General features: G+C 44.7%; 2 protein-coding genes across 5 annotated transcripts in view; one reads left to right on the top strand and one right to left on the bottom strand.

Moving 5' to 3' along the window:
• Positions 1-15,930, bottom strand: part of TMTC3 (transmembrane O-mannosyltransferase targeting cadherins 3) — a 94,568-nt gene extending 78,638 nt beyond the window's left edge. The window contains exons 1-2 of one of the 3 annotated variants that reach the window (XM_083182359.1): positions 15,268-15,930; positions 13,751-13,846 (exon numbers count right to left, since the gene is read on the bottom strand). In XM_083182359.1, coding sequence (XP_083038485.1) covers positions 13,751-13,806 — 56 coding nt within the window. In that variant the 5' untranslated portion in view covers positions 13,807-13,846; positions 15,268-15,930. The remainder of the gene's footprint in view (positions 1-13,750; positions 13,847-15,267) is intronic. The other 2 variants (XM_083182360.1, XM_083182361.1) reach the window with 2 other exon arrangements.
• The window catches only part of CEP290 (centrosomal protein 290), a 221,073-nt gene continuing 209,307 nt past the window's right edge, over positions 15,659-27,424 (top strand). Inside the window, exons 1-2 of one of the 2 annotated variants that reach the window (XM_083182358.1) lie at positions 15,659-16,083; positions 22,547-22,648. In XM_083182358.1, coding sequence (XP_083038484.1) covers positions 22,547-22,648 — 102 coding nt within the window. In that variant the 5' untranslated portion in view covers positions 15,659-16,083. Of the gene's footprint in view, positions 16,084-22,537; positions 22,649-27,424 lie in introns of both variants that reach the window. The other variant, XM_083182357.1, reaches the window with a different exon arrangement.

Raw genomic sequence — 27,424 nt, 5'->3', positions numbered from 1 at the left:
CACTTACTGTTTCTCCGTCTGTCCTGCAGCTGCTGCGGCTTCCAGCTTTTCTTCACTGCTTGCTGCGGCCACACTGTCCCCGACTCCTGGTCCAGCTTCCCTGCCTGCTCCTACTTCTCTACAGACGCATGGGCGGGCGGCGTCATCGTCATGACGTCCCCACCCAGTGTCTGTCACTGCCGGGCATCAGAGGGAACAGGCGGCCGGGCCCTCCTCCACGTAGCCGTGGAGGCCGGCGGCCATGTTTCTGTAGCCGCATACATATGTGCCTACAGGAACATGGCCGCCGACAGTGGAGGAACAGGTAAGGCGGCCGTGGACGCAGCCGCAGCACTCCTGTTTTAGACACACTGCCCCTGCGTGCTATCTCCTCGCGCGGGCCACATGACTAGGTCTGGTGGGCCGGATTTGGCCCGCGGGCCTTGTGTTTGACACCCGTGTACTAGAGTATAAGCCGACCCGAATATAAGCCGAGGCACCTAATTTTATCACAAAGAACTGGGAAAACTTATTGACTCGAGTCAATAAGTCTAAGGGGTGTATTTAATCTGGGCCACTATTTACGACGGGGGAAATAGCGGTGAACGCCTATTCAGTGCTGTCTTTCCGGACAGCATTGAAGAGGCAGATGGACAGAATAGGCCCGACTTTAAAAGCAGTCGGGCCCGTTTTGTCGATTTCGGCCGTGAATTGCCACGATCGCGGACGACAATCAACGGCCGTTTATGCAGACACGCCCCCTTTTCGCCGATCACAAAGTGGGACATTGAATCGCACCTGGTGATCTGCGGTCGAACAAAACGAAAACAGGCCAGGGTCACGGCTGTCGGGCCAGATCGACAGTCGTGACCTGGGATTGAATACCCCCTAAGACTCAGATGCAATTTCATTGAAAATAAACTGTCAATTATAATAGTTATAAATTCATATTTCTCCCTCCACATATACAGATGTGCATACGTACATCTTGTTTCCTTTTGCGTTAAACTTTTCATGACTACTTCCAATAAAAAAAAAAAAAAAACTAAGCAAATAGGATGCACAGCTTCTGCTAATAAAAATTACACGTGGCATGCCTGTATTTTTTGTGCGACTGCATCTGCATACAAAATGCTACGTTACGAAAACACTGTAATGTTCCATTTCTTATGCAGATACTGCAGACGCACGCACAATATAGGAAAGCTGCAAATATTAATCAGCAGAAGCTGCTTGTGCACCCTATTCACAGTTTAGCAAATAAAACACAAATTTTATTTGAAAAAAAAAAAAAAAAAAAAAGACACATGCAAAGATGCCTGGAACTAGGAATTATATGGTGCTTATGCATTATGTATAATATGACTTGTAACACACGGAGGATAGATATACCGTATATACTCAAATATAAGCAGAGTTTTCGGCACTTTTTTTGTGCTGAAAAAGCCCCCCTCGGCTTATATTCGAGTGAGGGTCACACTGCGGTGGAGAAGGGAGGACGGAGCTGCCAGATGGAGGTGGGACCCGGCATGTGCGCAGGCTGTCACTCACACTGACAAGTCCTCCGGTGCAGCCCAGCAGCCGCGTCCAGGAGCGCACAGTAAACCTCCGGGTCACAAAGCAGCACAAGCCGTTGCCCTGACCACCTGCAGCCGCCGGGAGAGGAGAAGGAGAGCCCAGACCAGGGCGGTTGCGGGAGGGATGGATTCTCGCATGGCGCTGCAGCACCACAGGCCCCAGCACACTTCAGGTACTCCGCAGCAGCGCAGGTCCCACAGAGTGGGGGAGAAGGGGAACCACAGATGCCAGCAGTGTTCCACCAGCAGGGGAGGGTGAGGTGGGCAGACTGAGTGGCCGTGGAAGCACACACATTGTAGTGACTGTCAGCTATCACGGTCAGCCGCAGGGAGCGTTGCCGGTGTGCAGACATCAGATTGCAGCTGCTGGCTGCTGTCAGTCAGTGGGCTGTGTCGTGCTGTCTCTTGTGGTGGGTCCTGCTGTGCTGCTAGTCCTCCTGCTCCAGCGCGGCCAGCCTCAGACCATTATCTGTGCTGCTATCTATTTTGCTGTTGGGGTGTACTACTACTGGCTCTGGCATCTTTACCACTTTCCTCCACTCCACCTAATCCTCTCCCCATCAATCCTCTCCCCCTCTCCTTTGGCTCCTAGGCTTATACGAGTCAATAAGTTTTCCCAGTTTTTTGGGTTAAATTAGGTGCCTCGGCTTATACTCGGGTCGACTTATACTCGAGTATATACGGTATGTTGTTGTAAAATTGGAAGAATTTCATGGAGGGGTGAACAAATGCAGTGGGGCAGATGTATTAAGCCTGGTGAAGAGATAAAGTAGAAGGTGAAAAAAGCACCAACCAATCACCTATGTTTGAAAAAGTGACAGGAGTTGATTCAAGCCCAAAACAAGACTACACTGTTCTCAATACACAGAAATGAAGAAGAAAAGAACACAACATTAATTTTGGGCATTTGAATTTCGCTCATTGAATGTCTTTCACTAAAATCTGGTAAGATAACAGCTGTGTATTTCCCTTCACACCACAGATGTTGTCATTTACTCAAATACTAAGGATTAATTTATAGCTGACCCATGCAATTACACAATAGTAACTCAAAGAAACAGGAATCTCAAGAAGTCCAAAGCAAATTATGAGAGTTGAAACAAAAGGGAAATATAAAATGTTAAACTACTTATGCTGCTTTCAGACCACATAACTGGCTTTGACCCTGTATTTGAAGACTTTCCAAAAACGGGTCTGCCAGGTAAAACCCCTTTCACACCGCATCTCTTAAATGGTATATTACCATTTAAGTGCAATTTTTTTTACACTGGCAGACCCGTTTTTGGAAACTTTCCAAATACACGGTCAAAGGCAGTGCGGTCCGCCCCCCCCCCAAATGTGTTTAAGAAATCCCCCGTGCAGCCGGTACCTCCTGCTTTGCGGATCCCAGCTCCTGCTGCTTATAAAAAAAGTGACTTTCGGAAAATGGCTGCCCCCATACGAAAGAGTTTTTTTTAAACAGATTTTCCTATGGGGCAGACATTTTCCGAAAGTCACTTTTTTTATACGCAGCAGGAGCCGAGATCCGCAACACAGGAGGTACCGGCCGCACGGGGGGTTTCTTAAACACTTTGGGGGGTATGTGTGTGTGTTAGCCCTATGGGGGGGGGCCTCCAGGGGGTGTATGGGTTTGAAATGCCTATGAATATTTAATGAGAGCTCATTAAATATTCACTGCGCTGGGTCCACTCATTGGCTGGGTCCTAAATACAGTTTCAGTCCCGATTTGGGTGCCAAAATACCGAGTCTGAAACGGGTAGGACCCTCCATTTTAACAGTTTAGCATAAACAGCTTTTTTAAAACGGTAAATTGGTTCTGCACCTTTCAGACCGCACATATAACCGTTTTGAAACCGTTAAAGAAAAACGGCAAAATACTGGTTAAAAAGTGCGGTCTGAAAGGGCATTTAAAAATCAACTGAGTAATGGGGCATAAACATGATTTTTGGATATTTTTTAAGGGATATCTTTAAAATCTAGGAGCCAGGATAAAAATGTAGGAGCTAGACAAACAAATAATAGGGACAGTGCACGTAGCCATAATACCCATTACATATACCACACGCTGCAATGCCCGTTACACATTATACCAAACATCGTAATGCTCATTACACATTATGCCACAAACTGTAATGCCTATTACATATATTACCACATGCCATAATTACATATGACACGCAAGTTCCACTTACCTACATACTCATTGCTATGGGTTTCATGCTTGATGCCAGGGGTTAACATGCTCTGCCAGGGGGTTACCATGGTATGCCAGGGGTTAACATGTCAGCTGGGCAGAGCAGTCGTCAACCCCCTCCTACTGTATAAGAGCAGGTCCGCCGCGGCTATTTCAAAACTCGCACCAGATTGTGAGCAATTCGGAGCTTGATCCAACAGCCAATCATGAGCTATCGCTGCCACTCCTGAATAACTCTCTGAACCTCAAACTCCAGTTGGCAAACAATGCCGGCACAAGTTTTTAAATAGCGCACCACGGTAGACTTGTGTTAGGTAGTCTGAGTGAGTGGATCCAAATGCGGCACAACAGAAGGCCCCGTTTTTTCCCCCAGCAGGCTAAGGCTTTACCTCTAACAGCCACGTTTGTGGGGCTGACCAGTGCCACCAGGTCTTAAGAGGGACAAGGCTGCTCACAGGAGTATTTGGAATACCACAAAAGTAGGGTGGTGATGAGGCTGCACTCAGAGTTCCTTAATGTGGAAACAACCCACAGGTGCAACAATGCACAGATATTACCTGGGAAAGTACCCCCTAACCAATACAACACATGCACAGATGGAAAAGACAAATACAAAATAACTCTGTAAACCAGCACTAGGAGGGGAATAACCCCTATCAGGCTAAGTGGGGTATTCAATGTGAGGGTCACGGCAGTCGAGTTTGCTCGACCGCCGTGACCCAGTCCCATTCTCGGTCAGCTTGACCGAGAACATGCAGGCGGGATTCAATGTCCCACCTGCTGGGGAGCGAAAAGGGGGCGTGGGCGCGAGTTGCGGCCGGGAAGAGGAGAGTTGCAGCCGGCAGCTCGTCACTTCCCGGCAGAATGAGCCCGACAGCTTGTGACGTCGGGCTCGTTCTGCCGAAATACCCTGCTCAATGCTGTCGGGGAAGACAGCATTGAATAGGGCCCGGTGGGAATCTCCCCGACGGGAGATGCTCAGCGGCGATTGAATACCCCCCTAAAACTGACCCCCCCTGTGCAGGTAACTGCAACAATACAGAGATGGTACCAAAAAATATACACTAAAAAGCAGAACTGCAGGGAATGTGTCCTGACTTATCTGGGAGATGAAACTCGGCAGACTCTTACAGGAGGACACTGCAGCTGGCAGACAGACACACTGGGCTGTAAGCAGACTGGAACCAGGACGCTGTAAACACTAACCGGCATCCGACAGCCGCACACAACACTGCTCCTGGAGGAGACGGAAGCTCAGAGTGTTGCCTAGCATCCCAACGCTTTCCAGCAGAGCAGCTGGCCGGAAGATGGCCAGTCGCCACCTAACAACCTGCTCTTATACAGCAAGGGGGTTGATGACTGCTCTGCCCAGCTAAGCCCACTCAGCGACGACCAGGCCCCTGGGGATTGTCGAGCCCTGCTTTAGCACATGCAGGCAAAATCTAGTTAGATCGCCTAGCAAATACATACAAAACGCTGAGTTCACTGGATTGCTTAGCACACATCGCTATATGTGTATGGGCATTCTAGACACAGGGAAGTTCAAGGAAAATCACCTAGCATAAATAGCTTAGCACACATCTCAATGTGTGTATGCCCCTTAAGGTCATATCTTTATGGAAAAACATAAGCATTGATATTTTTACAATTAATACAGCAGATAAATTAATATTTATGTGCACCATTACAAATAAATACTTCATAAATTATTTGTTAAAAATTGTATTTTAGTTTTTTCAACTAAAAACTATTATGTACTGTGGCCAATTTTTGAGGGTCATAAAAATAAGATATTAAGTTACGGTAAGAACAACGGCTCTGCCACTGCCATGCTCTCCACCTTTGGGAACCATGCCCTTCTGGGTCAATACGGGACCACGATTATTACTTGACTCTCCTGTTCTTATTTTCCATAACACCCTGTGTATCAGGGCAAACAGAGGAAACACATAAGCAAGGGAGAAGTGCCATTTTGGAGATAGGGCATCTACCCTGTACGAGCCCCGAGTTGAATACCTGCAGAAAAACCGAGGAAGTTTTTGTTGTCTGGTGATGCCATAACATCTATGTCCGGCTGACGGAAATGATGCACAATCATCTGAAATACTGAATCTTCTAACTCCCATTCTCCTGGCATCACACTTCTTCGACTCAGAAAATCCGCCACTCCATTGTCTTCTCCTGGTACATGCAGAGCGGATATTGACTGCAAATGGCCTTCTGCCCAGACCATAATAGCCCGTACTTCTTCCAACAATTTTTGACTCTGTGGGGGAAATTTACTAAAGGAAATTTGTAAAAAAAAATAGGTGTATTTTTATCCAGAAATATACTTATTTTTGACATTTACTATCCCGAAAATATGGCAATTCGTATTCGTATTGATGTGCTATCAATACGAATAGCCGTATTTTTGGAAATTTAGTAAATTTCCCCCTGTGTGTCTCCTTGACAATGGATGCAAGACACAGTAGTTGCATTGTCTGAAAAGATGCGTAGATGCGACTCTATTATGTCTTTGCTGAAGAACTTTATTGCTAGCCCCACTGCCTTCAGTTCTCTGTAATTGGAAGACAGTTCTGTTTCTAGTGGTGACCAAACTCCTTCACAGGTTCTTCCTAGACCGTGTGCCCCCAACCTGTGGGACTTGCGTCCGTAGTAATCACTTCGTGTTGGGGACTCATGGGTGAAGAGGCTCTGCTGTGATAACTTCGCTTTCTGTTTCTGCCGGTATTAGAAGGTCGTATAAATATGCCCAGATCATGATCTTCTGTTTTCTGAGGTACTCTATCAACACTACGAGAACTTTTGTGAAGACTCGAGGGGAAGATGAAAGGCCGACAAGTAAATTGGTAGTGTCCTTTTCCTATGCAAAACCTTACATACTTTCTGTCTGCTACTGCAATAGGAATATGGAAATAGGCATCTTTGAGGTCGATTGATACCAAGAAGTCGCCTCTTCTTATGCCCATCACAATCGACTTTGTGGTCTTCATGTGAAATTTTCTTTTCTTTTTTCGGTCGTTTAGACCTCTTAAATCTAAAATGGTCCAGAAACCTTCAGACACTGTTTATGATGAGATGAGACGAGAGTAAAAACTCCTTTTCTGCCTCTGGTACTAATTCGACTGTACCGGAATAGATTAGTCCTTTTAGACTTAATTTTAAAGCTCCCCCCTCTACACCCAGAGGTGGAAGCCTTGAACTTAGAAATCTTGCCATCCGTGGCTTTAACATAAATTCCAGATGATACCCCATGGCGACCACTTCTAGAACCCATTCGTCTCAAATGGTTCGCTTCCAAATATTGGAAACTTTAGCAGTCTTCCTGCCACTGGGGCCAATTCCACGGGACGCACACCATCACTATTTCTGGCCACCCCGCTTAACGGACTGTCGAAAGAACGCCCTGGTAGTAAAGCTTTACCCTGCAGATCTTCTTGCAAGGATGCACACCATATACGGAGAGCTATAGCTAGAGACGCTATCGCCACCCCTGACTTCATAGACACTGAATTGGATATGTGTAATCTCTTTAAGGCAGTCTCCATTTTTTTCTCAATGGAGTCCTTCAATGTAGCACCATCTTCTAAGGGAATGGTTGTACGAGTGGTAATCTCTGCCACCGCTGCGTCTACTTTAGGGATGCTGCCCCATTTCATAAATTCTACGTCATCTATAGGGTACATGCGGTCAACTTTCTTAAACGATCCAACCCTCTTGTCAGTGTTTAACCATTCTTTGGATAGTATATAATTCACCACCTTGTGGACAGGAAAACACCTGCCTTTTTTTGATCTATCTTCAAAAAGGCAATCATATTCTGACTTCACTAGCTGTTTATAGTTCAAAGTCCTGTAGAGGTCCTTTAACACTACTTCCACCAATTCTAGGTTAAACAATCTTTCATCTTCTATCAGATTCTGCACTGGAACCAACAAAATCATCTTTATCCAATCCCATATCAACCGATTCAAACTCTCCTTTATGCTCAAGACTAAACTACACCTCTTATTACTGAGGAATTCATCCTTGGTTACAAAATTACTTTTCATCCTAGCCATCAACTCAGTAAGTTGAGAAGATGCACACTAAAAAAAGACAGAAACAAAAGCCACTAACTATACTAAAAATAATAGGAAATAAAAACCAGTCCTTAAGAGGACTTACCTGGGCGGCGGTACATTTGATTTTGGAGAGGCATCTTACATTTTCCAGCACAGCAATCCTTACAGCACAAATAAAAGCAATTATATTGCATGAACTGCGCCTTTTACACCGGCCAGGTGCTTATATACCATACTTCCGGGTACTGGAAGGCACGCGATCTGCAGTGGAACGCAGACCACGCATTCCACAAGCACCCGCAGGAAGTAGCAGAGACGTGGGTACGCTGGCTGGAAGCTCTGACCGAGTCACGCCAGACCCGGAAGCCGCAGTAAACAGTGCAGCACATGGCAGAATGAAACAGCCGCTGGAGATGCCGCCGCTGCCTTCATCAAGCACCCAGCCTCAGAACTCCACACGCACTTACCCGGACCAGGGGAGCCGTGATTAGAAGGAGCACATCCATGCCGCCGGCCAGGACATCAGTATAGGGTAAGGCACCGCCAACCCACACTGCCCAGGTCCAGCAGCATAACCAGCCTACTGGGACATAAAACAAAAATAACCTAACATCTAACTATCTGTGACTTGATAGAGGAGACAGGAAAAAGACTATGGCTAGAGGGGAGGTGCTGAACTATATAGGGAGAGGAGGAGCTAGATCCTGGGGGAAAAAACACAACCTGCCTAAATAGGAGGAAGAGAGGGACGAACCCATTGTAAAGGCTGCCGTGAAGTAGGCAAAAAAAAAAAAAAAAAAAAATTATATATATATATATATATATATATATATATATATATATATATATATATATATATATATATATATATATATATATATATGGAAAAAAGAACAAGAGGCGCACAATATTGTAGTATTTTAGGTTTAAAAGGAATTAATCTTTACTGAAGAAATTTTTTTTTCGCACTCACAAGGGTACATGTGTTATCATCACAATAACACAACATGCGCATGGTTTAAAAACATTTCTCACTGATCAGGGCTCTCACGATCAGACGCGCTGTACATCAGCCTTACTCCTGGACCTGGTCGCGTCACCACGTTACTGTGTCACGACTCTCATCCTTCAGCTCCGCCATGGGCGGATATATATATATATTCCAGCAGACCGGCACCCTCCCTCTTGAATAATTGCGGCGGTGCTTTATTGCCCCTCGATATATCGCTGACCTGACGAAGGGCAATAAAGCCCGAAAGCTTGTCTTCAAGAGCCTGTGTGGTATGAGTCTTATATAAAGGAAGTCCGTGGGTGCATACACACACATATACATGTTTCTGTCTCACCACATTAAATCCTTTGAAAGTTTCCTCGGAGTGCCGCCCATCATTGCCTGCCTACCTATCCCCTCCGGGAAGGCACCGGGGCATGCTGAACCATTGGGGAGAGTGCTGGGCCGCCACCAACCAATATTTTTTTCCTAACCAATATTCCCCTCAAACTCAGCCGCCCCGGTGCCTTTCTAAAAAGAACTGTTATCCGTGGGAAGAAAAGAGGTCACTCCAGGGTCTTGTTCAAAAAAGTCGAGTTTATTCAAAACATAAATAAGGCAAACATTTCGGGGCTCCAATGCCCGTTTTACAAGGATAACAATCGTGTAGATGAAAAAAATCTAAAAGATTGTTAGCCTTGGAAAAGGGGCATTGGAGCCCTGAAACCTTGGCCTTATTTATGTTTTGAATACACTCTACTTTTTTGAACAAGACCCTGGAGTGCCATCTTTTCTTCCCACGGATAGAGAGAGATTAGATATCTCAAGACAATGTGGTACAAACCAACTAAATTTGCCATTCTGATCATAGAACCACAGTGTTAGGAGCTTACATTAACCTTTTGAGAGTCAACACCTCTGTGAGAGATGTGCAAAACTTTTACACCAATTTTGACAAATTCACATGGCACTCAAAAGGGTTAAACTCTGACTTTATATAACATAACACATAAGCAAGACGGTTAATAATGTAAACATTCCAGCTAACCACAAGAACACTCAAGTCCTATCTTGCTTGTGTACACAAAACATAGGCAGTTTAAACCGTATGCTTGTGTGTAACAGGATATGTACATGTTTCTCGTTTCATATATTTTTCCTGCCACTATAAAGGATTACTGCATATTGGGCATAAAAGTAGCATTTACAGTGGTATAAAGCTAGAGGTAACAATGGATTTGTTTTAAAAAACATATATTTCATATATTGAAGTTTAAACCCTAATGACCAAGTGCATCAGTTTCTCATAGGTTGCGGTCAACAATAGCTCACAACCTTTGTCCATAAAGTGACCTATCCATCCTTTCTTTATTAGGAAAATAGAGTAAAAACTTTCGCACTTGAAAATGTAGATTTTGGAGTTTTGTTATTCATTGACAAAGTCTACATTTTGAACCATATGTTCTTAGTACATAAAGGAGCTAGAATGAGAACTACAGGTTACCTTTTATTTTGTCACTTTCATGTTGGAAAGAAGTTCATTCATCAAAAGTCCCATCCATGAGCGAGATGTAATGGCGTCCGATTTCAGCCACCGTGCGGGATAACTGAAGAACACATTTTTTTTTAAATGGGCAATCATTTACCAGGCATGATTTTGCCAAGGCCGCTGAAACCCAGATTACATTACATCTGGCCATGCATCTGTTTTGCATTCTCCTCTGCCCTCCCAATGTCTTTCTGTATTAACCTTATGTGCCCGCACTCTTCAGTCTCACATGCCCTATCAATCACCATATTTTCGCTCAGATATCCCCCTTCCCATTAGCTATACTCTCAAATTCCCCCAGGCTGCTGTTGAAGTCAGATTTCATCTACACTGCACTAGCATATTATGGCCGCCAATTATATTTACGTAAAGATAGTACAGAGGCGATTAGGAGTATTTTGCGAACGTGGGGGCAGCCATACTAATACACATAGATTCATACTCCACATTCAAAAATAATAAAATATAATTATATGGTTTAAAATCGCAACACAGAGTATTAAGGATAATAAACAATTTCCCCTTGTCATGTTCAGCATCTGTGTAATCAGCGTCTCACTCGCAGTGCTTTGGTGTTTGTTTTGAAAACAGAGCATATATCATTTATGGACATTACATATAATAATCTATACATTGCCATGAGGAATGATTTACAGAAGGATTCCAGTTGAAACCAGTTGCACAGAAGGGACCCCTTGACATTATGACGAAGCCTTGAGCAAAGACCCAGCTGTGCATCCTTACTGTTCCAAATAAGGAGAGGTGGAACCTGACCTCTTGAACAATTTAGAACTTTATTGTATCCCATTGTCTGGACGCTATATATTGCTGCGCCTGGGCTAGGGACCGTTTTCTTGACTGTCCTCAGACTAAATACAGGACCCTGGTCTGGGGTGGCGCTTGCGAGTAAGAGACGGTAACTGTGCTTATGTACTGATGTGTTTGTATTGTGGCTCCCCCCCCCCCTTTTAATTGTTAGATTGTATAAGGATTTTATACTGTGTGATCTCTTTATAATTTGTTACCCCTTGTGTCCATTAGGGACTAAGTACATGGATAAGGACTTTGCACCTTTACTCCAGATTTATACCAAGTCTTGTGTAATTTATTCGCAATAAGCGGAAGTGTTTACAGAAACGATCCCTGGTATATTGAAATATTGTGTAAGTACTTTGTACTGGTAAAGAGACCACTGTAAGGGTATCTGTGTAGCGTGAGGTACGCTGATAAGGTACACTAGGTGGCGCTACGCATTGGTACGCCAGTAGTTAGTAATAAAAAGGTAACTGTTTGCGGACACATTACGCAAACAGCAAAACTTACTTATTGTCCATCAGATTAAATATATATGAATTTCCATACTGCCCTAACTTTTACCCACTGTCATTGTCACGATTCATCAGTCACTACAGAAGAACCATTATCAGTAAAGGGGATATGGAGATTATGGTTGGCATAAATACAAATGTGTCTATGTACATCTACAGTAGATGCCTTTTGCCTTAAACACACTATGCCATGGCGGCACTCTATAGTGTTGGCTGTCTTTTTGCGTATACACTGTAAGGTTCTAATGCAGTTACATCTGCAGTCGCTGAATATAAGCATGCCACATATTTTAATCAGCAGAAGATGCTTGTGAGCCCTGTTAGCTCTGTTTTGAAAGTAAGACATTTACATTTATAAAGTTGCAAGCAAAGACGCTTCATGCTCATGCAGAGCTAATGCATTCTGTATGGTGACTTGTAGCATACAACGTATAGAGGTGGACATATCTATCATTTTAAAGTACTCTTTCTGAATCCGATATCATTTTTGGGCCATGAATATATTTTCCTCAATTTAAATTTTGCATAAGCACGGCAATTAATTTGTTCAGTTGTCTATTCCCCTGGCTAGGGGTCAAACTTGACCCTTCTCAGTTACCCATAAGCTAAGTTTTGGAAAGCCAGTCTGCATTTTCTTCTGCTTAACTTTTTCCAAAGTAAAACATTTTTTTTTATTAAAAATGTGTTGGCTTTCGCTGTGGAACCAGCTGGTGCGGCCCATTCTGCTGCTGCAAACTAACTTATTCCATCTATATAAAGGCTGATTATTATGACTGGGAGATTACCTTGCTTTCCATTGCATTATGGTTTCACTACAGAAGAACAGTAGTTGCGAATACAAACATATTTCACACGAAAGCTCAAAAAAGTCCTGTGTGTTCCCCTAAGGATTTTCCAAAGAAAACAATTGTTAAAAAAAAAAAAATATGGAAATCCCTTTACCAACTAGAAGAGAGGTGACAGGACCATGGCCTGATTCTAAGTAGGAATATTAGTTTGATGATAGATCTGTGGCCCTTCCAAATGTTAGCTATAGTGGGCCTGAAATTTGCTAAAACATGATGATTTGGGTGCTCAAATGGGACAAAGACTGTAACTTTAGACAGGGTTAGCTGCTCTGTATGGCACAAACCGGTAATAATGGGAGCGCATGTGTGGCATACACACACAATGGGAGTGTGAGGGGAACTTATTACCTAAAACTATTCCCAAGGAATTTGGGGTGAATGACACATGCATGCACCCCCAGACCCCTTTATTGGGCCCCTAGACCAGATCAACCTAGGAGCATCACCTCACTCTATATTAGCTATGTAGCCTATCCTGCCAACACAAATATTAACAAGAAAAAAAGTCTAATATAGATTATTAGTACACAAATTACATAAAAGTTCCCAGTAGAATTAAATTTTCTAAAAGATCTTTAAATACTTCCTGATGTACGATTAACACTTATTTCAGCATTCACATAAACATAAATATGAAACAGAGGGAGCTGAAATAGCCTCCTACCAGATAAAAAGTGAAAAGAAAAAAAAAGCCTTAAATACACTGTTCCCAAAAATTACCCGAAAGATCAGAATGACTCACATGGTCTGAGCAAATACTCCACTCTCATCATTCAGATTCTTCAGGTCTCATCTTCCAAACATTCCTCTGCTGTCAAATTAGAGGAGCTGACTGTAGGCTTGCTGCTTCTAGCATTGGTCGGTTCATTGGGCAATATAAATTTATAATAGGTTTTACTGTATTTAAGGAATGCACTATTTTTCATATTGCAACAGAATTTTTCCTGTTTGAGCGCAGTAATTTTTACTACACGCTACACCTCAGAGTAATACGCACATTACAAAATCTGGGTATATGAACCTTTTGATTGTCTACTTGGAGATAAACTCATCTTATTGGCGCACAAGGAATTTAATTCAATTTTAATACCACCCTACATCAGAATTAATCTTAATTTTAAATATCATCTAGGCGTGTGGATCTCATGTACGTAGAATCACAACTCCAGCATCTGAACTATTAATTGGACAGTATCACACTCAGTGTTCATACTAACCATGTATATTGGAGCTCACTGCTCTGGCTGGTTTTATTTCTTGGCGTACACGACATTTCTCTGGACCTCTGCACAAGTCCTAGTGTGCTTGCACTTCTAGAGTAAAAAACATACAAAGAAATAAAGTCAGTTGTGTCTGAGGGAGGTGAGATTTTGACAGCCCATATCTCATTAGGAAATTTTATTTTCAGCGGCAGCCTTTGGATACTTAGATATCCGTTATCCGAATTATTCCGAAAACCATACATTCCAGAAAGTGAAAAAAAAAATATTTTTTTTGCTAAAAACTCACTGGGGACATTTGTAACAGCACTACTGGTGACATGATATGTAACTGGCACTATATATGTGCAAGACAATGATTGCTTGGCATTCAAATTCAATATCTGAGATAGTACACAAATTTTGTTTCATGTTTTGAAACCTTGTTTTTTGAACAAATAAAATATATTTGTGTGTATTTTATGTGGTAATAAAATATATTTGTGTGTATTTTATGTGTTTATACAGCATACATGCAAGATACTTCAAAATACATAATTGAAATATTAAAATATTCCGAAATACGGAATAATCCATTATCCAAAATTCTCCTGGTCCCGAGCATTTTGGATACGGGATACTCAACCTGTACTACTGAAAATGGGATGTTTCCCATAGCAACCAATCAGAAACTACTTATTTATTTAGCACCTTGCCAACAGCAACATCCCATCATCAATAGAACTACCATCTTGGTAAATAAACCCCTTAGGGTAGGTACACATCAGTACAATTTGCCCATTCATGAAAAAAAATTGTGTCTGCCAGCGCCGTCATTTCAGCTCAGACCCACGGGGTGGCGAACTGGAGGCCACAACACAATGTATCACCACTGCACCTTTGCACACCCGCTGGCAGCTATTCAATGCTTTCTGGCGACGGGCAAGCTACCATCATTTCTGCTCACCACCCCCTGTGCTGACAAGCATAAAAATAACACCACTTGGTTCACATAAAACCAAAATTCTGCAGGTGAGATGAAACAATGGGCATACAAACAACTGCATACCACTAACCTATAAAATGATGGTGGGGGAATGCAACTTACTGGCGCACAGTAAAAAAATTTAATTGCACCCAAAAGCAGAGTTTTATGCCAAATCACATATCATTTATTGGACATTGACATTCTAGGGAGTAGGGGGTAGACGCTGGTGAACCATGTGCCAAGTAGCATTAACCCCTACCTGGGTATGTACCAAAGGGGAAAAAAAGTGTCACCTTTATTCTCATATATCTTATCTGTGCCCCATTTAGTTTGACATTAATAATAATTGGTGTATTGTGTAACTGAATATTCTGCACCCGCTCTAGTAGAAAAACCAATAAGCGCCACAGATTTGAATGTATGACCATACCAGCTGTGCCACCTTACTTTTATGTTGTAATAAATACAGCTACTGTTAGTCCCTGTTATCACCTGCCGTGTAGTGGCTACAGTGTCCCCCTCTCACCCCGTGCTGCAGGTTACTTACCTCCCTCTAAGCAGCAACACCTCTCCGACTCCCACTGCTGGCGCTAGAGCGGTTTACCAGCTCCCATAAGTGTCGCGGTCGTGACGTAATAACGCTGCGACGCGGCTGAGCCGGGGAGCTATACCCTATATACAGCGTGCGGTACTAGAGATGGTGCCACTGACAGAGCACTGACAGGAAACGGTTAGGCCCCACCCCTCTACCGAATGCCGATCCTCAGAGTGCGTTAAAATTGTACCGAGCACATTGACGGCCCCAGTGACCAACCCCAGGCGGGAGCTGTCAAAGACGGGAGGGGCGGGTACTGGACTAGCAATTGTGCCGGCCCCCAGTTGCTCCATGCAGGCGCCGGCTACGCCGTGTCTCTGGCCTGTGCATTAAGAATGAACACGGTACCCCGAAACCTGTATGTGTAGTACGAGTAGGCGTGAGACGGCTGCCAGTAGGCGCGCCGTGACCCGCTTACGTCACGTTACAATGGCTGACTACTGCCCCGGGCAACACTGTGTAACGACGTAACCTAGCAACGGGCGTCCACTGCCTTCCCGGCATGCCCCGCGGCAGTGCTGTGTAACCGTTCCTGCTGGTGTTATTATTGTAAGGGACGGTATGCGCTAGACTGCTGCCCGGGGCGACTACTAGCTGCTGAGCGCCGGCTGACCTCGGCTGTACTGCTGTAACCAGCGCCATGCAGCTATTGCACACCGATATTCTATCAGTGATTACTCCATGCCGTGCGTAGCCAGCGGCCGGCGTGTGGTGTCCGAGCTGTAGTGCGCGCCTCTGTGTGTACACCGCCGGGAAGCCCAGGCAGCGGTGAGTTCTCCTCTGTCTCTCTCTGTCCCACACACACACAGGTGCCTGCCGCTGCTTCCTCATTATGTTTATGTAGCAGTCAGTGAGTGCTGTCAGTAGGCTTGCAGTGCTCTCTCCTGTAGCATGCAGTGTAGCCCTGCTCCCATATTAGCTGTAAGGAGAATAGTTCATTACATAAAAAAACAAAAACAAACATTTCCTAGGACCCTTTTCCAGTTTCCACTAAGCTGCTACCAGATTTTTTTGGGACTATGTAAAAACCGGACCGGACTAGACTCCGGACCGCCGGACAGGACATCAAAATCTGCAGTCCGGAGCTTATAGGGTCCGGACCGGGGTGGTCCTGTTCGGTGGGTGTCTTGTTCGGGGGGGTGTGTCCCTGTGATAGCTATCATCAGAGACATGGGGAAGGGGAGATTACAGCCTCCCCCTGTGGTCCGGACCGTCCGGTTTTTGCTACATGCCCGGACCATACAGGGAGACTTTATTCTACCCCTTCTCCTCTACCTGGTGACAGGTGTCACAGGCAGAACCCCCAGACAGGACACCCCCGGACAGGACATCCCCCGGACCGGACGCTACAAGCTCCAAAATGCAGAGTTTGATGTCTGGTCCGGCGGTCCGGGGTTTTGTCCTGGTCTGGTTTTTACCCATACCCGATTTTTTCATTATTGGAAAAGGGTCATTGTGTGACTGCCAATTCTGCCAGGCAAGGGCGTAACTACCATATGTGCAAGGGGTGCAGCTGCTATGGGGCCCAGAGCTGAAGGGGCCCATCTTTACTGTTTAAGTAATATGTTTTACATACATTTATCACAATCAGTTGCTAAATAGGGGTCCCTTCCAAACTCTTGCTATGGAGCCTACGAATATCAAGTTATGCCCCTGCTGCCAGGTAGGGTTTGTAGCCAAAATCTGATGGTTTTAGAGCCAATGAATTAATCAAGACCTCATTGAGAAGTATGGGGACTGAGGACTTGTTAAATGCAGGAAATATCTCTTATACTCCTTTATCCACAGCAGGGGTATTGCCGTGGTCACAGCTTGGTTTAAAAAAAGTCCTTATATAACCCTGGTTGAGTCGCCTGAGAATCCTATCGTAGTAGCTGCTATGGTTGGACATAAATAATGGTGCAGTGTAAACAGCACAACCCAGGTTATCCGACCCAGTTTATGCTTAAAAACGGCTTATTGGCTGTGTATGCAGAGGCCTGCCTCAAGGGAGTGTCTGTGAGTGACATGCAGGGCAGACAAGGGTTCTGTGTAAATGGGTCTCACCCAGTTTGGAATCCTGTCCAAGAGCCTGGGTTTTTGGTGGAAAAGTGGTAATGCATTTCTTAAATGGTAGTTACTAAGGTACTCTTTACCTAGAAGGGCGGGCATTACATGCACTAAAAAATCGCATGCGATGCCCGCGCTTTCCCATAGGGAACAATGTTAAATGTCCCAATTGACCCGATTTTCCTGTTCAATGTCTCAATTGACCCGATTTTCCATAGGAAACAATGTTAAATGGCCCACAGAGGCCAAATAGGCACCCATAAGTGTGAAATGGCCCCCACAATTGTTAACGCCACCCCACGATCAACGTCAACCCGAAGCGTGGCGAGCGCGGCGGTACGCGTCCTACGACCTTTTCATACCCCCACTATCCACGTCGGCGTGGAGTTGAGAATAGAAAGTGTGGCGAGCGCAGCGAGCCACCGAGCCCGAAGCGTGGCGAGCTGACGCGGACACCTTCACAGGTATACGCGTCCCCTCGCGGGCTTCACAGCTGTCCGCGTCCCCTCGCGGGGCTCGCTGCGCTCGCCACGCTTCGGGCTCGGTGGCTCGCTGCGCTCGCCACACTTTCTATTCTCAACTCCACGCCGACGTGGATAGTGGGGGTATGAAAAGGTCGTAGGATGTGTACCGCCGCCCCTCGCGGGCTCGCTGCGCTCGCCACGCTTCGGGTTGACATTGATCGTGGGGTGGCGTTAACAATTGTGGGGGCCATTTCACACTTCAGGGTGCCTATTTGGGCTCTGTGGGCCATTTAACATTGTTTCCTATGGAAAATCGGGTCAATTGGGACCTTTAACATTTTTCCCTATGGGAAATCGCGGTCATCGCATCGCATGCGATTTTTTGGTCGCATGCGATGCGACCGACGCAATTTTGTTTTCCTAACGATGCCCACGATCAAAATCGGGGGCGCCCTTCTAGGTAAAGAGTACCGTTGCTAAATTCTAGTGGGTTAAAGGACCTTTCACGCCCAGGGGGAGGAGCAATATCCGGGGCCTTGTAGCTTCACTATCCACGCCATCACTGGTTGCCTTTAGTAAACAGGTGGGGAGCATCCATTTTGGGTCCCTTGTTCTGACCTTCCTCCTCCTTTTTCAATCCCCTCTTCTCCCCTGTCACATGAACAGGTCCTGTAGCCCACTTGAATTTAGATCTAACCTTTTTTTAAGTAGGCCAGCAGGTTCTCCATGATTTTTGGTTTGATAAATAGTTAGCTTTATATTCATTAATCTGGAGTTTTTTTTCCCCTCCAAATAAAGACTTAACAGCTTGTTCATCATTATACCTTATTTTGAAGTCCTTTGTCTTTTATCATATAATTTACCTTTATAACCCAGGTAACTACTTAGTTGGAAAGGGTAAATCTGGTTTTAGTGACCTGGGAATCCTGCCCAGCTAACAAGGTTGGTCCTGGGAAGGAAATGCATTAAGGAGCAGTGTAATTGGGTAACTCGGGTCATCTAGCCTGTCACCCATTTACAGCATGGGAAGTTCAATGGGGTGTTTCTTCCTGCATTGATCTGGGAGCAGGGCCAGTGATGTAAGGGGATGGAGCTGAAGTCTCTGCTGGGGCTATTGCTGCTGGATTGGCAGGTTGGACTTCCAATAGGAAGTTACTGCCAGTCACAGTGAAGCCAAAGCAGTCTTACAGACTGCATCTGGCTTCGCTTATTCAGGGCACAGTGGTTGATTTTACTTGAGTCCATTGGTGAAAACCGCCACTGAAAAAAAGTGAATGTAAGACTGGCTACTGTCGTTTGATACAAATTTTGGTACTTCTGTATTATCTGGGCTCCCATGTTAAATGCACCCCATTTTTTTTTATACCCCTACTATCCAACTACGCATGGAGTTGATTTTATATAGTGTGGCGAGCGCAGCGCGCCACCGTGCCCGAAGCATGGCGAGCGGACGCTGTCTCATAAGAAAAACGGGAGCCCAGATATTACAGAAGTACCCACATTTTTACTATTGAACTTTGTTGGTAAATATCTCAATATAGAGAAGATACAGTTATCTGCAAAGCCTAATTTTGGACAATTTGATGTAAATATGAACAGTTATAGGCCAGTATCCATTTACTTTGAATCCCTTTTTGGCCTGATATAGTAATTATTGGTCATTATTGCCCTTTCCAATTACAGGACATTTTTATCGGGCAAAAAAGGATCTGCTATTGTGCAGTAACACATGGGATCCAGATAAGTTCCTGATCCCATCTGATTTGCGATTCAAGTAAATCATATTAGAGAGATCTCTAAGCTATAGGATTCACTGAATGAAAATCATTTTATGGGCAGACTTTCATTTCATTTGCATGTCAAACAATGCAAATATGTGTTTGATTACATCATCCCATGTCGTCTCAATATTATAGTTATTACAATATAATTGCTATAAAGCAATTTAACAGCCATCACTTTTTTTATATGGTTAAAATAAAACATACAACTGTAAACCTGATACCAAAAAAAGTAAAATTTATTTTTTTCATATTTTGAGATATTGCCTAAAAATGAAGTTTTGTATTGAAGTTTGCCATGCTCACTGCCCACTTGGTGATTCTGTTACCACAGCATGGTCAGGGTTCGCAAAAACGCGCTATAGCGCGTATTTTACCCTAAACCAGTCCACGGGGACTCAGTTTTTAAAACTAAAGGGGTCCCCGAGGACGCGCTGTGCTGAACCTGTGAGCCGACGCTGTGTCTGGCTGTCACTGCGTCTCTTGTGATGCTGCAGTGTGGGCCGAAGAACCTCGCCCACTAACCTCCCACTCTGGAAGCGAGGAGCCGAGCACCTCAGGCCAGAGTGCCCCTCCCATACTGTGACATCAGAGTGTGGGCAGAAGTCGCCGCTTCCTTCTGGCTGTCCGTAGACGTAGCGCGTACAGCAGCGTCCCGGGGCTGTGTCAGTGAGACAGACAGAGGGAGAGCACGGAGACGAGTAACGGCTGCACAGCACCGCAAGCAACATGAGTGAGTCTCACATCCAGCCCGGGCTGCGGCTGTGTGTACGGGCGGGGTGGTGGACGGAACAAGAGGCCCCGCGCAGAGAGGAGGCTGGGCACCAGCAATGATGGGAGAGGACTACTGGGTGTGAGGGAGGCCGCGCTGTATGAATGAGCGCTGCAGGCTGGGCGCGGGATAGCCTGATAGGTCACTGCCATGGGCTATATGTGATTAGAAGTGGAGTTATCAGGTTACCCCCATAATACTTCATGTGTCATTCTATATGGGGAGGCGGAGGTGTAATGGGGCTATGGCAGACCTTGGACTAATGTGGGTGTCGGAATGGGGTTATGGGAGATCTTAGGGTAATGTGCCCTGTTTAATGGGACTATGGCAGATGTGTGCTGGGGCTATAGCAGACCATGGGGTATCTTGTGCTGTGTAGTGGGGCTATAACATACCTCAGGATAATGAGGGCTGTGTAATGAGTCTATGGAAGACTGCAGGGTAACATGGGCAGGCTAATGAGGCTTTGGTAAAATGAAGGGTAACTTGGGTAGTATAATGGGGCTATGGCAGACCTCAGGGTAATTTGGGCTGTGTTATGGGAGTATGGCAGACCTCAGGGTATTGTGGGCTGCGTTTTCGGGCTATGATAGACCTTGTTCCAATGTGGGCTTTGTAATGGGGCTATGGCAGACGTCGGGGTAATGTGGGCTGTGTAGTAGGACTATGGTAGACCACGGGGTACCGTATGATATGTAGTGGGGTGTACCGCTGTGTAATGGGCTTTGGAAGACTGCAGGGTAACATGGACTGTATAATGGGGCCCTGGCAGACCATAGAGTATTTTGGGCTGTGTAATGGGTCTATAGCCGACCTGACGTTAATGTGGGCTGTTTACTGGGGTTATGTCAAACCTCAGGGTAGTGGGGGCTATGGAAGACCTCAGGCTAAAATGGGCTGTGTAGTGGGACTATGGCAGACCACCGGGTACCATGTGTTGTATAGTGGGGCTATGGAAGACTGCTGTGTAATGGGGCTATGGCAGACAATTGGGCAATGTGGGCTGTATGTATAAATGGCACATATATGCTGGGAGTGTAAAGGGCTTGTCCTACTGTATGTAACCTGCTGTGTGCTTATGCTTTTCTAGTACTTTTGTGTTGAGAGAGAACTGAAGGTGTATAATGAAGCTTTCTGTACTACAGCTGTGTGGATTGATATGGACATTATTTCTGATTCTGTGTTGTGTTTGTGTGTGCTTGTGACTTGTTTAGTTTTCAGGTTTATATAGTTTCTAGTATATATGTATCTTTATGCGAGTGGGCCAATTGATACTCCCCCCCCCCCCCCCCGACCCACATGTGCCATGCTGGGGAGAGGAGGATTTATTCCGTTGGGACCCAGAAAAGGTCAGGTAGGACCCCAATTTTTAGAAGTGAAGGGTCCCCGGGACCCACTTTTTTGGGTGGTTTTCACGAACACTGATGGTGATTCTGTTACTTTTATTATAAAACATGTGCTCATGTTTCACAAATTGTCATAGTTTTACTAAACTTATGTAGATGTATAGCTAGGATGTCCAACCTGGCAATAAAATTGAGAAAATCTACAGTTAATTCTTGAAGCTGAATTGATCAATTTTGTGTACACTCAAAAAATGAGGTAGCTTCAGGCATTACCGCTCAGGGCTATTTAATTGTACGCCCAACATGGCTGCTTCACTTGGTGCTCTGTGTAGTATGGTGGAATGCATGGTCCTGATGAACTTAAAAGCATCCCACCGTAGTATTTTTGTTTCTCCCATTGTGTGTCATTCATTCCAGGCATTGCATATTCTGCCTAGTCAAATCCAATGAAAAGGGCCTCCCATGGCTGTGGGTAGGATGATCAAGTTCTGTAACTAGTGACCCAATATGGCTGCCTCTCCTATTGTGTTATCTTCATGGCCTCTGTAAGTTTCTGTACTGCATTATGCTATCATTTTCTGTTGAGCACTTTGAGTCCTATTTGGAGAAAGCTCTATATGCATGTAATTGTTATAGTTTATTATATCATTAATGTTGTTGTTTTCATATGTTTACTTCATTACCTGAAACAATATTTTTGCAGTACTTATTAAATTAATAACCCATGATACTTGCAATGCTGATTATAAAAGCAATTGTTTATCATAATTACATAAATGCTTAATAGTGATTATTTGTCTAATAACATAGTCTTTCAAGATGGCTGCTGCTTTGGATTGGGGGAAGCTCATGAAGGTGGATCCAGATGCCCTTCCTAATAAAGAAAAAATAGCAGATAAAATGTTGAAAACATTGACAAGGGTAAGTGGCTTTAGTTCTCCAGGGTCCACATAATTATTCATATATGTAACATTGCTTCATTGATTGCTAATCAGCTGTAATCCTGTGTACAAGGCATGCTCTAAACCAGGGGTGGGCCTTCATTCTGAGGCAAAGAGCCTAACAAATATCTGTAGTCAAGCTGATATGATGCGTGGCCGCAAAAATGGGGCATTTCCTAGCTGGTACGTGGCTGTTCCCCATTTTTTTGCACTGAATCAAGCCAGATCTGCATAAAATACATTTTAGAAACCAGATCCACATAAATACTTTTTAAAATCTAGAACCACATAAAGTCCTGATCGCTGCTGTGTGAACTCGCACAGCCGACTATTATAGACTGGATATTGATCATAGTTCGCGAGGCCATTCAGCGTAAAAAACTACAGTGTCTTTTCTGATCACTGGCTGTTCATAAGTTCATCGACCGGAAGGACTTTTTCTAGTAGTGTCAGGGAAAACGCAAGCGGGCTCTAGTGTTTTCAGGAAGGGTCTGTGATACTGCCTCCGGCCTCGATCAGTCTGATTCTATCGCACAAGCAGAGTAGGTTCTGATTTACGCACAGCCTGCACACACTGGGAAAATCATTCAATGGTAAGTGATTTGCAACTAGACGCCAGTTGGTGTGACTTCCACAAGCCATCCTCAGGCTTGCACAGGGTGGGATGTTATCTGCCAGGACGGCGGCTATCTGTTTTCAGGCGCTTCTAAATCACCCAGCAGCTATCATGGCCAGAATAACCCCTACAATACCAGTAGCGCACGCAGGGGGGGTTCTGAGTACCCAGAAACCCCGCCAGGAGTCTAAGGGCCCTAGGCTGAAAGCTGAGGGTCCCCTCTTTCCACGGGTACAAGAATTTTAAAAATCGGCCCTTGGTAATCAGAGATATCTGACTTCAAAGCAGTGGTCCCCATCCAAGCCTGTTAATTGCTCTTCCCAGTCAGATATTTCAGGTTCTGTCTGACTTAGTTTTTCTGAGGGTATATTCCAAAAGCTGGGACTCTCCCCCTTTGAGGGACACTAGTAGCTTGTCTCTACTGTTCCCAGAACCAGAGATATCAGCCTTCCAGCAGCTGCTTACTGCTCCAGCTCCACACACCTGGTATGTAGTTTTATATTCTCATTGGCAGATTGCTCTGCCTCCTGAACTCTGATCCCCAATACCATTTGGTAGGTGGAATTCTCTAGTTTTTAATTCCATTAAAATCTAAGGAATCTATTTCCGGGAACTGGAGATATCTGCAGTCAAGCAAGCTGTCCTCCCACCAGAAAATTATAAAGAATAAGCCCACTCCACTATATATATTTATTATTATTATTATTATTATTATTTATATACATTTGGTCTATCTATAATACTTTAACTGACCCGGCTTTGCTCCGCCCCTCTGTAAACCCCCTTCTGAAAATCCTGCCCCTGAATACATTGAAAAAAAAAAAAAGACAGATACACAGGATACACTACAGCCACTTCATGTGTCATTCCAGTCACCACCACACAGTTTTTACTTTGAGACTGCTGTCATGACCGCATCCTCCAGGTTGATGCCTTGAGCACCACCTCTTGTCATAATATCATGTTGAACATGGAGCAGAGCGGAGCATACTCCTCCCGGATAGTGAAGCCTCCTCTGAACAGCATGGTCTGTTCGCCGTGGCTTCATGCACCCAGCGTATGCACATGCACAGATTATTGGCTGTACATACGCCAAACATCGGTCCCCATCCTAATGAACAATCCGTGCGATCGGACCAGAATAAGACCCAAAGTGCTAGCACAAAATATTCGTTTAAGGGTGTGTACTTTTTATACATTTAGTTTTCATTTCCTTAATTTTTTTGTCTTATTTTTATTTTGTGTTTTAATCATTTTAACGTTAAATTAATGTTGAAAGTATGAAATAAAAGGTCTTTTTTCTTGTTTCACATCATATATATTCACTGACCAATCTGCATAAAGTTGTGGTAAAATGTGTCAGTATTCATTATTTATATTGTTATTTCTTGTTGCTGTTTAATGATAATATTTTTGCAATAGTTTACGATCTTTTTTTGCATGAGCAAAAACATATCGTTTTAGTTACCTATAGGACTAGTAAAGGGGACACTGTATGCTACATATTTTAAACTTCTGTCTAATTCCAATCATTTTACCCTGTAACTTTGTTCTCTGATATTGTAGTAAAGCAGTGGTTCTCAACTCTGGTCCTCAGGACACCCCAACAGTGCATGTTTTCCAGGTCTCCACACAGATTCACAGGTGAAATAATTAGCACCACCTGTGATCTTTTAAAAATGTGTCAGTTAATAATCTGTGCACCTGCCAGGTGACCTGGAAAATGTGCACTTTTGGGGGGTCCTGAGGACCGAGGTTGAGAACCACTGTAGTAAAGGGAACTGACACATTGCCGGATACATGATCCAAATTTTCACAATACTACTTCTGTGCTCTGGCCACCCCCACTGCAGCTCTGACCGCCCCCTCCCCATACACAAACCTATAACCATTGCATACTCAACTACCGGAATGTCCTCTTCTGCTAAGGATCCATGTGGATAGCAATTAAAGCTGTTTTAGGGCAGCGTGCACCCCGGCTCCTGCATGTTGGAGATGGTACATACTGTAGGGAATTATATACATTTTACAGACATTGAGGAATACTCCTATAGTTATTTTTCTCTTTCTTCCATCCTGGTGACACAGATAACCTTGGGATGTAGGAGGGTCTGCAGGAGCAAAGGCACCTATGCTGACTTCTTTGGAAGCAGGCTCCTCCCTTCTGCATCCCAGGATACTTCAGTTCGTTTTAGGTGCCCACAGGAGTGGGTGCTGTGCTGACCGGCTGTAGGCTGCAGCCTTTTTATTTCTTGTTTTTTACTGGGTTAGAGTAGCTAGGTGTTTATTATTTTATTAATTCCCTAGTTAGTGCAGGTTTTTCCAGTGTGTTACCTCTTTTCAGAAGTTCCCACACACTGAAAGTGCAGCAGAGGCTGACAGAAGCGTGTCCTGTCAACTCTCTGTGTGCAGGGGGGTGCTGTCTGCTCCCTCTGCACAGTGCTTAACCTCTGTGCAAGAGCGGTTTTCCTGGGCTCTGGGTGTGTCCTGAACCGGCTGCCTGAGTAGAGGGGGGATCGTTGGGGGTTGACCCTCTCGCGATGGTGGCTGCCATTTTGTAGAGCTTATCGACTGAAATCCCTTGGGGAGGTGAGGTCTATTACAGGAGTCCAGTGCTGCTGGACGCTTCCAAGTGATCCCATAGAGAAGGGGAGGCACTGGAAGTGAGGAGAAACAATAGTGGGAGCGGCTAAAGAGGGAAAGGCGCCAAGAGGCTGTACTTCACCATTGTACCAGAGACTTAGAGCCAGATTCTCTAAGCTTCAAAAGTGATAAAATGGAGAGTGATAAACAGCCAGCCAATCAGCTGTCTTTTTAAGTATACATTGTCAGCAGCGCAAAATACACCATTTCTCCTGCTCTTTTCTTGCAAATCTTTTGGTGGGCAGAGGCAATCCTACAGGTGTTGTCTGCAGCAGCTGACATATATATTATATTATATACTTCTTAAAATTACCATGATGTGGTTATAATTACTACTAATTGTGATCTATAGCGCCGGGGATCTTGCGGACTGAGATTTGGCTGTTAGCCATTTTCCAGCGAGCAAGGAACTTTTTGTATTCCTACCTGCCATGTCACAGACTGTGTTTGAAAAATGTTAGACAGGCGCTGATTGGCTGGCTGTTTATCACTCTCTATTTTATCACTTTTGAAGCTTAGAGAATCTGGCCCTTGGTCTCTTCCTGCTCTGTGTGTTGGCGCCCTTTTCTCTCCAGGCTGCGGAGTGAAGCAAGGCTTTTCATATACAGCACAGAGCGCTTCCCCCGCAGAGAAGATCCTCGCAGAGGATCACTGGCAGCAAAGCAGACAGATAAGTGAAGAGGATGTGTTCTGGGGCCAGAAAGATGAGGTTGAAGCTGCTGTCCCTGGTATTGATGATCTACTACTTGCTGTTAAACAGACATTAAATCCCTCCGAGGAAGACAGGGTGCCTGCACATTGTGTGTTTAAGAAAGTTCACAGAGATTCTGTGACTTTTCCCTCGGATGAGGGCATGGTCTCCTTGCTTGGGGCAGCATGGAAAACTCCTGACAAAAAATTACTTATGTCAAAGAGATATGCTAACATGTTAAATTATGGGAGAAGATTCCCTTAGTAGATGCACCTGTGGCTCGGTTTATCCAATGCCATGGCATTACCAATGCAGGGTGGTGCAGCTTTTAAGGATTCAGTGGACAAAAAAGTGGAAGGATGCCTTAAGGCTGTATTTAAAGGTGTGGGCTTTACTCTTCCTCCCATTATTGCTTCTGCTTGGGTATCCAAGGTTATGATTAAGTGGGCTGAGGCTTTAGGAAGTCAGCTCCAGCCCGATTCGGAGGCTTTCACACTGGCAGAAAAGCTTAGGTGTGCAGAAGAATATATTTTGTGAGGCTGGGGAAGAAGGCGCTAAGATGGTCACTAAAGTGTCCGCCACATCAGTATCAGCAAGGAGAGCCCTCTGGCTTAAAGCTTGGGAAGCAGACAGTGAATCTAAGAAGTCACTTGAAGCTTTGGCTTTTAAAGGAGAGCTGCTTTTTGGGTCAGAGCTTGTATCCATTATAAAGCAGGCCGCAGGAGGAAAAAGTAAGTTTCTTCCCACTACATCAAAACCTTCAGGGTCCAAGTTTGGGGCGTTTGAGCCTTCCTTTCGCTCATCCT

Source organism: Crinia signifera, chromosome 4 (genome assembly GCF_055691185.1).
Source record: "Crinia signifera chromosome 4, ASM5569118v1, whole genome shotgun sequence".
NCBI classification, from domain to species: Eukaryota; Metazoa; Chordata; class Amphibia; order Anura; family Myobatrachidae; genus Crinia; species Crinia signifera.
The sequence above is the reverse complement of the archived record's forward strand: the minus strand, read 5'-3'. Positions and strand labels throughout refer to the sequence as shown.